The sequence below is a fragment of the Plectropomus leopardus genome, chromosome 14 (genome assembly GCF_008729295.1).
Source record: "Plectropomus leopardus isolate mb chromosome 14, YSFRI_Pleo_2.0, whole genome shotgun sequence".
NCBI classification, from domain to species: Eukaryota; Metazoa; Chordata; class Actinopteri; order Perciformes; family Serranidae; genus Plectropomus; species Plectropomus leopardus.
The window spans coordinates 7362279-7372760 of record NC_056476.1 but is presented as its reverse complement, the minus strand read 5'-3'; the positions used below and the strand labels follow the sequence as shown (position 1 = coordinate 7372760).

Genomic DNA, 10482 nt, shown 5'->3' with positions numbered 1-10482 from the left:
CTAGATTTACTCTCATTTCAAATAAACAAACTGATTTCTATTGTTCAATTTATGCACAAAATGCACAAGAAATTCATCATTAAATCTTTATTGTGATTTTAGATAACAGAACTATCTAGCACACAGTATTTCCCTCATCTTCGCACGATCAGAGAAAAATCCAAACCCAGATTCTCTTTACTCTATCATGGGCCATGAGATGTTCTATTGTGGTCACAAACAAGTATATTAGAGCTGCAATCATTTGCTTGCTACATTTACTCCAGTGTTAGGATTTTCTAGATATTTGAAGAATTCCCCTTGGGCACTGAGAAACCTTGCTTAGTTGGTTCTTTGGTTAGTTTGTGTAAATGTCATTAAAATTTTGCAGTTGGACAGATTTATATATTTTTGAAGGACAGTATTAAAGTCGTGACTTTATTAGTTGGCACAAATGCACAACATGACTGTAACTGCAAATCACATAATTTCCTCTTGGTGAGAATATTGTAACATAAATTATGCCAAAGAAATATGACAGAGAATGAAAAGCATGCCACCCAATACCAAGCTCCCCCTGTGATCAATAATGGTTAGATGCAGCCCTGATCTCATAATATAATACTGAGCTGAGACTTGATGGCTATGGAAGCATCTTATTCAGTTAAGAATACGCTGCTTTAGACTGAAAAGTGTCAGAAATGGTCTAACAAAGAGCCATAAAGTCCTGTGTAATCCCAGCATGTTGTGTTTTTCCAGTTCTTGTATTTAAGTGGACAGATTCAAGTGCATGTCTCTTCAAAGGCATGGATGACGCTGTCGTATGCAGGGGGGGGAGTCTGTGAGGGGAGGAATCCTTTAAGTCCATTGTTCCCCAACCAGAAGGAATGTCTCTTATTTGGGACGAGGGATGCTGATTCGGATGAGTTTGAAGCTGCTGTGTCCTCAGTCGTGACCAGCGTGTCCTCTCCCATCTCCAGGCCGGCCCTGCTCCTTTTGGGCAGAGGGCGAAAGGTTGAAGTCTCTAAGCCGGGCTTACTCCCCAGAGGGCCCACTGGCTCCAGAGAGGGCTGTCTGTAGACGCTCAGAAAAGTGCTCCTGTAAAGGCCCAGCTGGTTGCTCATGTTTGCGTTTGAAGTGTTGGATCTTTTCTTAGAGCGCCTGGTGATCTTGGCGGTGGCCTGGCGCCTTGATGCCCACGTCAACAGAACGTAGACCAGAGCACCCAGCAGCAGGCCCACAAGCATAGATAAACAGAAGGCTAAAATCATATCGCCTGGAAAAGAGAAAAAAATCAATGCAAAGTGTCAGGAAAGAAGAAATACTCTGGGAAATGCTTAGCAGAATAAAACAGGATGTCTTTTGTTGTTCTATAAATGGGAGAGATTATTTCCCCAGACAGTGATGGACGTGTCAGTTGCATTTCAAGTTAGAAATAAAATCTTATTAGCATGGAAGAGGAGCAGTTGCATCAGCTGAATATCTCATATGTGCCAGATTTCTTTCAGGAAATTTTGTTCTTTGTTATTGATTTGCTATTGCCGGACTGCTATACTGGGAACAACGTTATATAAAATCTTACATCATACCTGCATGTGGGTTCACTGTCTATGCAGTGTGTTGAACTGAAAGAAAATAACTCCACTTTTTTTTTTCTACATTTGATTGTCACGTTCTTCCTGAAATGAGGTCATTCGGTACACTACTGCACATGGATGTCGATTGCGAAAGTTTCCTGACTTCTCAGGAAAAGTTGTTCATGGGAAGTTTATATGCGCCTTATGCAACAAGTAAATTTAAGGTGCTTTATATAAGACCTAAACATAAGACTATATAAAGACATAAATATGATTTTAAAAGAATTGTACCAAATAAATAAGCTTCAATGGAATAAAATTGACAAAAACAGAAAAATGTTAGAATGCAAAGACAGATTAATAAATACCCCTGTAATTTAATAATAAAAAACATCAAACAGAAACATTTTAAGCTGTGATTTAAAAGACTTTTTTTTCTGAAAACTTCTTTGAAATGTAGGGAACATATTTACTGTTTTGATTGTGTTTCAGTAGTAGAAAGACAGAAACAGAGATGGAACAACATTAACAACTTCGTTGGTTAATGCAACAATTAACCAATGAAGTGAATTAAGTTATCAATGTTTTTTCTGAGCACTTTATTATTTTGGTAATCAAACAGATAATTACAGGGGCCCATACATTAAAAAAACTGTCTATCTTTACATGCAATTTTGCTTTTATTTCTTCCCCATTGAGAACACTTTCATTAACCTGACTTGCTATTGAGGTATAGAAATAGAGTTATTGTAGTTATTATTTATATGTCACCAATAAAAAGATATGCAGCAAGTCATCCTTTCTTTTACCCATTCTCCACTAATAATTCCTCCAATTGGTCTATTGATGTCAACTATGAAATTAATTGCCATTAATCAGCTTGATTCCAGCTTGATTTACCAACCAAACACGTCATGGATTAAATAAAGAAAATAATCAACACATTAACTGACAATGAAAATAAACATTGATTTCAAAACTAATCTGCATTTTTACATTGCAAACATGTAGCTGTAGCTTTGGGAATCAGTCCCTAGATATTTTTAAGAAACAAATACAAACATACTCACCAGTATTAAATGATTTTAGTATCTCCAAAAGGGGATGTGTTTCATTATGAGCCATGGTGCCACCATAAGTTGGTGTTAAACTCCACACTGACTCCAAGCAGACGGATGAAGCTTTTTCCAAGACAGGCTTTTTGCTTTTTTCCCCCTCTGCAGTGTTTGGTCTGGCGGAAACTTTGCTGTCATGCTTCCTTCCCTTTCTGGCTTTAAAATTAGCAAGTGCATTGCTTATCTGTGTGGGACATAACACTGGGAAACAGGGTTGTTTCCTTTTGCATCATTTCCTTGGGATCGATACTTTCAACAATGGCTTTATTGGCTTAGTTTCTTGTGTTGTCATTTTTGCTCTAACCAAGTTCTTGATAGGGCTGTAAGATTAGATAAAATACATTAGAACCAGTAAAACTTTACAATCTTCTGACGTGAAAACGCTTGGCAGTTTTTCCGAGTGTCTTGACAAAGTTCTGGATAAACGAAACTGAAAATTTAACCATTCACTGGAGAGTGTGCAGGCTATCAAGCTCCCAGTTTCTGTGGGGATTTCCTTCAATTGTTGCTCCGTTCCCACTTCACTCCTGCCCTCAGAGTCCTCATGCTGACATTATGCAGCTCAACAGCTGATACAGTAATCAGGTACATCCACAGGCGTATCATGACGAAATGGGCCCCCAGGGACAAATAACAGGCCCCACCACCTCTCCTACAAAGGAGTTAACTTTTGCCTTTTTTACTGATATTTTGCGACTCTATAGTTTTAATGCATCTTTCTTTTTTGGGGGGGCTGTGTCTTATTGTGGAATCTTTGTATGTGACAGTTTCGTAATTTTTTGTGGTTGTTTAATGTCTCTTTGTAGTTATTTTGTGTCTCTTCTGTGGTCGTTTTGTGTCTCTTTGTAGTCTTTTTATGTCTCTGTGGATGTTTTACATCACTTTGTATACATTTGTCTCTTTATGTGTCTCTTTATGGATGTTTTGTGTTTCTCTAAGGTCTTTTTGTGTTTCCTTGTGGTTGTTTTGTGTCTCTTTAAAGTCATTTTATGTTTCTTTGTGGTCATTTTGTGTCTCTTTGTAGTCTTTTTATGTCTCTGTGAATATTTTGTGTGTCTTTGTATACATTTTGAGTTTCTTTATGCTTGTGTTGCTCTCTTTTTGTGTTTCTTTGTGGTTGTTTTGTGTCTCTCTGTAGTCACTATTTGCAGTTCCTTTATGGGCTTTTTGTGTGTATTTCTGGTCATTGAGAGTTTCATCCTGGTTAGTTTGTGTAAATTTGAGTCCAATTTTGCAGGTGGACAGATTTATATATTTTTGAGGGTTTGTTTTGAAGTCATGCCTTTATTAGACATTAGCACTCTTCTATGGTTTAACAAACTCTAAATCCCAAATCCTTTCTCGAACTGTTTCATTAAGCAAGGGGCTTTAGAGTTTTATGTGTGGGAATTTCACCTACAGATGGCGCCAAAGTACTAACAATGACGATTCGTTTGGGGGAAACTGCAGCTTTTACCCCCTCAGTCACCATGATCTGTATCATAAAGACTGGAGGATCACCAGACAAATCATTCAAGAAATATCTGAATTCAGCTGCAGACTTGTAAGGATTGCATTTCAGTTTTATTATATGATTCTAACTATGAAGTAGTAGGTCACTATTTCCTACATTAATTTAAAATTATGAGTTATGAGTACACCAAATGTACTTTAATTTTTCCACCTGGCCCGCTGCAGTCATATCTGACTCCATCCGCTCCCTCCTGTCCTGCAGTAACCCTCTGTTCCCCCAGTGTCATCTCCACTCCCGATCCCATTTTTCCCTCATTAACCCTGAAGTTAACAGACCTTCCCCGCCCACCTGCTTCCTGTTTCCCCTAATCAGACCAGTCAAACTTATGCAGGGTAATTTCCACTTCTTTAACCCTTTGAAACCTGGATCCACATCACTTTTCTTGCTCTGTGACACGTACACAAGTATTTAAACCTTTGAAATCTGAACAAATTGGTTTGATTTCTTGTGAAAACACAAGAAAAAAGGCTATGAAGAACATAGCAAGAGCTGTCCCGCAAACTGCAAGAAATTGTTTTTGGAAAATTATCTTTAAAGAAATGAGGGAAAATTTAAAAAAAAAACCCAACAACCTGATATATTTGTCTTCATAATAGATTTTTTGAAATTATTTAACAGAAATATTATTTATTAAGCACTTTTGGGTGGTGATTTCCTTATATTTTTTTTCTTTTACTTTATATTTCTTTGATTTTATTTTCTAATTTTCAGGGAATTTTCTTGTACATTTTGCACTTTGTTTTGCTAGTTTTTGCATAACTTTTGCCTCTGTTGTATGGCTGCCTGTACCTGCATATCTGTCCGTCTGCTAGAATCTGTCTGTAAGCTGATTTCTCCAATAATTTAGTGAAAATCATCATTTTTGCCTGGACTGTTTGCGTCTAAGTCCATCATTATACAAACCAGTTGTGACAAACTAAGTTTTGTTTGAAAGCAGCAAGGAAGTATGGTTTACAGTAAAACTTAGTTTTACATAACTTTAAACATATTCAGTACGGTGCCTTTTGGCACATTATGTGTGGTTTTTTTTTTAAACTCATCACACAATTTTGACTAATAAGCAAGAGACACCAGCTGGCAGAGTACAAACTAACTCCTTGCAGTTACCTGCCAAATTCAGTACTGGAGTAAGTTTCGCTGTTCACACTAAATTCATGCTTTTCCTCAATATAACAATTTTATGCTGCTCAGATATGTCCAACAAGTGGTCTCTGAGCCAGCAGAGGGCAGAGTTTGCTTTGGTTTGCATTTTACTATTTCTTTATTTGCTGAACACAACCATGCAGTTATGGTTATGGATCTTATGGATTTCATATGCAAAATTTAAGAAATTTGAGAAAAAACTCAGAATTATTTTCTTTTTGGCTTACTAGAAACAGTGATTAACCTTGTGACCTTTTGCTGAAAACTGACTGCTGGCTTAACAACTAGTGTGCAATCATACTGCGGGAGAATTTCCCAAAACCTGACAACCCAAAGCTCAAAGTTTTTCATTTGTTATGCACAAAAATTACAGTGAAGCAGTCGTTGGCAATAGATTTTGTAATATTAAGACTCCATCAGACAATGCAACAAAATGTATGAAAAGAAAATCACACAAATGCAAAAAAAGAATCTGTTGGATTGGGGACTGTGCTTTATTTATCAGAGGAGGGGGTGGCTGGTCTGTGAATTCATTTATTTATTTATTTATTTATTTATTTATTTATTTATTAATATCTTGACTTAAAGCTGTAACCTCGGAGGCTAAGAAATGAAGCCAGTGCAGAGGAACTGCAGTTCATCGACTGGCCATTTTGAGTTCACAGTCCCATAGACTCCCATGTTAAAATACCAAACTTTGCAACAGAAATAAACATGTTTAAAACATGTTACCAAACAAAAAGTTTGGGTCTCTATAGCTAATCTTAACATTCATGACAACTGTAAAGGGGGTAAATGTTTTCTTTTAAGTCATTGTTATCAAAGCATATTTAAGGGCGGGACCACTTGAGTTTTTACAGTCTGGGCATCAGGTGGTCATCTTTGGCTCTAAAACAGCAAAGATGGCGACGGCCAAAATGCCAGACTCAAGGCTTCATTTCTTAGCCTCTGAGGTTACAGCCTTGGGTCAAGATGTAAATAAATAAATAAATAAATAAAGTCGCACACCTGCCATGCCCTGTCTTTGACAGATAAAGTACAGTCCCTAACATAAAATAAGACAATAGAATATTAAAAAGATTAACATCTACAGCACCCTGTAATCCATCCATCCATTATTACACACTATTACACACTGTGTGAAAAGGTCACTGTAAACTCAAAGTGGCCAGTCAATGACCTGCATGTCATCTGCAGCTTTGAGTGAAGATATAAATAAATAGGCCTTTATATATATATATATATATATATACACATATATAAAATCACATCCCAGCCACCCCTCCTCTGATAAATAAAATACCATCCCCATCATAAAATAAGACAAAAGAATATAAAATAGAAATTATATTATATTATATTATATTATATTATATTATATTATATATTATATTATATTATATATATTATTCTGTCAACATCTACAGCATCCTGTGATCCATCCATTCAGTCCATTCACACAAACTACTACACACTGTGTGTGAAAAGGTCACCGTAAAACTAACCATGAAGTGCCATAAACAAACCCCTGAGACAGACAGGGGGATACCCGGAATTCCTCCGGTTACCCAAAGAATGACCCCTTTTGTCCCTAAAAATTAGGAGGACAGACAGGAACTAGACCACACACTTCAGACCCCTCCTCCCCGGTCTGTGTGCAGTTTGCTGCCAGCAGCAGCAGCGTGTATCGCCTCCCTGCTTCTCCTTCTTGCGGTTACAAACTTCACTTTACGCCACCATGTTTCATTTTCAGCGTTACCACTGGCAACAAGGCAACACACAGACACTTCCTCTGTAAAGTTGATGCTGCGCAGCCCTCAGTGTGGTAAGATGACATGTGGCACGCAATTTCAGATTTCATCGATAGTGTTGTAATTGCTTGTTTGTTGTTAGGGTCCCTATTTCTGCTACTTTTTTTTCGCTTTTATTGAGTTCAAAGCGTTGCGTTTGTGGTGTTTTAGTAACTTCCTGTCGTCTTAACTTAGCGGCAAAACATAATTCAAGTAACTATACAGGTAACTAAACATGTTTCATTCATTCTTATAAGTGTTAAACAATGATAACTTAATATGTGCGCAACAGGTGTAAATGTAACCTTTAATTGCTAACAGTTGTGCTTAGCTAGCTAACTTATTTGGGCTGATTTGTTTACATTTTCACTCGACAATTTAACTTCCTTTTTGTTTCTTCATAAAGAGCTAAGTTTGCTTGCCAAGAAGAATAACAGTTTCAGTGTTTATTTTAAACATATTTTTAAACAGCCATGTCGTTCTTTAACCATTTTACTTATATATAATATGGTTGTTGTACACTTAGGGATTGTTAGCTATTTATGTTGGAGGAGTAGTGGTGCAAAACAGGGGAGGCATGTTACATTTTTTAACACTGGGGAGGGAATTATATATATATATATATATATATATACACACACACACACACACACACACACACACACACATATATATATATATATATATATATAATTTTGGCTAAGGGAAGGGACGTACAACTTTAACCCTGGGGGCCTGCTTTGATATTACACAGACCTGTATTGCTCAAAATGCACTTTTCAAAATCAAGTTTAATCATAGATATCAAATATCCATAAATTTTCAGGATATTAACCCTTTAAATGCCATGTTTTTGTCATTATGCCGCTATTTTTTAGATGCAAAGAGAATAATTATTTCCAATATACTGCATGCTTAGTAGATTGTTATTATTATTATTATTATTATTATTAGGGCCTACTATTTCTATTATAACAGCCTAGGATATGTCAATGATTAGCAGCAACATTGACTGTGACAGTGCACCTATAGTGGAAATGGCATGTAGGTCTATTTTCTCCATATGCCAAATATGTTCAAAATGACATCATCAGGTGGAAAAACAGTAAAAATTTCAAATTTCACAATTTTTACACTTGCCAACCTCTCCTCTGATAAATAAAGAAAAGTCCCTTTATTTGGCTGTAAATTCTGTCTTTGTGGTAAAGAGTGCTTATCCTTATCATCTTTGTGCAGCTGTATATCTTTATTTATAGCTGTTACTTCCTGTCCATTTCTTGGCGGCACTTTTTGAGAACTAATGACTCATATCTTGTATGTGATATGAGTTGCAGTCAATGACCTGTTTTCGAAAATATGAGGTGCTCCCATCTGGTACATACTATAGTGATCAAATTAAATGCAGGAGGAGATACCCGAATAATCACCAAACCCCTTTTCTTCCCTCTATCAGTGAATTTCTTAAACTCAGGACAAATGGAGAGTGTAAAGTGTAATGTGTAGTGTAATGTGTTTGAATGCACTTTATGTCTGCACTGTCTGTGCACTTTATGTCTTTTTTTGCATGATATGTATTTTTATGTGGCAAGACAAATTTCCCCAGGGACAATTATAGTAATCTTAAATCTTAAATGTAAGCAATTAATTGATTGGAACGTGATAATGTAAAGTCATAAAAAGTTTGATTAGCCTGTTTCACTGCACTTTGTAGCTTTTAAAATCATACATTACATTGATAGAATTTTTTTCACAACAGATAATTTGTCATACAGTCAGAGAAAAGCACAGGTGTCACAAATATCATTAACAATCATTAAGAAAAAAAGAATTTCAAGCACTTTTTTTGCAAAGCATTTTACAAAAATTACAAAGATTACCTGTTCCTCGGACAGATTTTTCTACTTATACCAGCTATTGAGTAAATAGGAAAAAGTCAAACTATCATATAAATAGTTGAACCTACATTTAGCCTTAAGTGTCCTTTAATCAATCATGTATCAGTGTTATTCTTAATATGTGAAAAATGTGGAAAAAAGCAATGATTTAGACATGTACCCAGGTTGGATATGCAAATGATATTAAGGTTAGTAACAAGTTGTTGCCAAATAAGGTACAATATCACAAACAATAAAACTAGAATAAAATAATGAAAACATTAATTAGTATTGTCACAGCAGATGGTGGTAATTCTGTGATTTTGGTAAACTGTGAGAAACATATGAGTGTGCCTAACTATTAGCTGAGTTCCCTGGGGTGGTGTTAATATAGGCATTCAACATGTACTCATGCACAAGAAAAGAAGTTTCACAGTTTAATTGGGCCCAAAAATTAGCAGATAAACGCTTGATACTGTTGGTTAAGCAGCAAAGAGCAACAGTGTTGTACAATCACTGCTTGACAATTTGTGTTGCCTTAGTTGAAACCCTCTTACTTCTCTGTTGCAGGCAATGAATGGAAGAGGTTCTTCTATTGGACAGTAAACCTGCTTGTCGCTGCATGAAACCTGAGAATCAATTGGACCTGGTCCTGCAGAGAAATTAGAAAGAGAGAGAGAGAGAGAGAGAGTCAGGGAGGGAGGGGCGGAGGGGATGTCCCATTCAGGACAGTTGTGAAGGATCTTTTGCCGTCAGCATCAGTGACCCACCTTGTCATACAGCTGCGGCGAGACGACATGGCCTCTCCAAGGCACCTCGGTCGAACGTCTGTGGACATCGCAAATGTGATGCAAAAGCTGCAGGGTAAGTGTCATTCTTTATGGTTCAGCCGGCTTTCGGACAAAACACTCTCCTCCTGCGCTGCTGCACAGTAACATTGTGCTGATTCAATGACTGGGCCGAGTGCCCGTGTGAAGTTTGCCAGCTTCTGCAAGGCAGGATGCTCACACACACATGCTCACACACACCCACACACCCATTTACTCACATAGGAGCGTTTAGGCGAACAGTTAGAAAATGTGTTATTAAAATTAATCTATTTCTCTTAGTGCTTACTAGGATTATAATTATCCCTGTGCCTCATTTTTCTTGTCTCTCCGCATACTGCATTGTTGGCAAAGATTTTTAGAGTTATAAAATGCGCTAAAAATGCAGTGTTAAGTATAAAATTTAGTACTTAAAAAGTTCTTGTAACTGTCCTGTCATGGAGCATGTCTAGCCTTTGAAAGCAGACATTTTATTTATTTAAGTAATCTGATTTAATGTCCACATGGTCTCTTCTGCACCAGATTTATGTTTTCCAGGAGCACATAATCTTATTTGGAAAATTAATTTTCATTCTTGTGGTATCTTGTGGTCAAACAACAAAAAGACATGCTACATTGTTTGCCGGTCTATAAAGGGTAATTAAGACGTTATATAGAGAAACAT

At 36.7% G+C, this 10482-nt stretch overlaps 2 protein-coding genes across 2 annotated transcripts in view; one reads left to right on the top strand and one right to left on the bottom strand.

Moving 5' to 3' along the window:
* Positions 1-72: 72 nt before the first annotated feature.
* On the bottom strand, positions 73-2766 carry myct1b (myc target 1b). Its single transcript, XM_042500695.1, has 2 exons — positions 2627-2766; positions 73-1255 (listed from the first exon to the last, which is right to left on the bottom strand). The coding sequence occupies exons 1-2, from the start codon at positions 2679-2681 to the stop codon at positions 762-764; spliced, it is 549 nt and encodes a 182-aa protein (XP_042356629.1). The 5' UTR covers positions 2682-2766; the 3' UTR covers positions 73-761.
* A 6970-nt stretch (positions 2767-9736) lies between these two features.
* syne1b (spectrin repeat containing, nuclear envelope 1b) overlaps positions 9737-10482 on the top strand; it is a 98438-nt gene continuing 97692 nt past the window's right edge. The window contains exon 1 of the mRNA XM_042500233.1: positions 9737-9855. Within this exon, the coding sequence (XP_042356167.1) occupies positions 9789-9855 (67 nt within the window). The 5' untranslated portion in view covers positions 9737-9788. The remainder of the gene's footprint in view (positions 9856-10482) is intronic.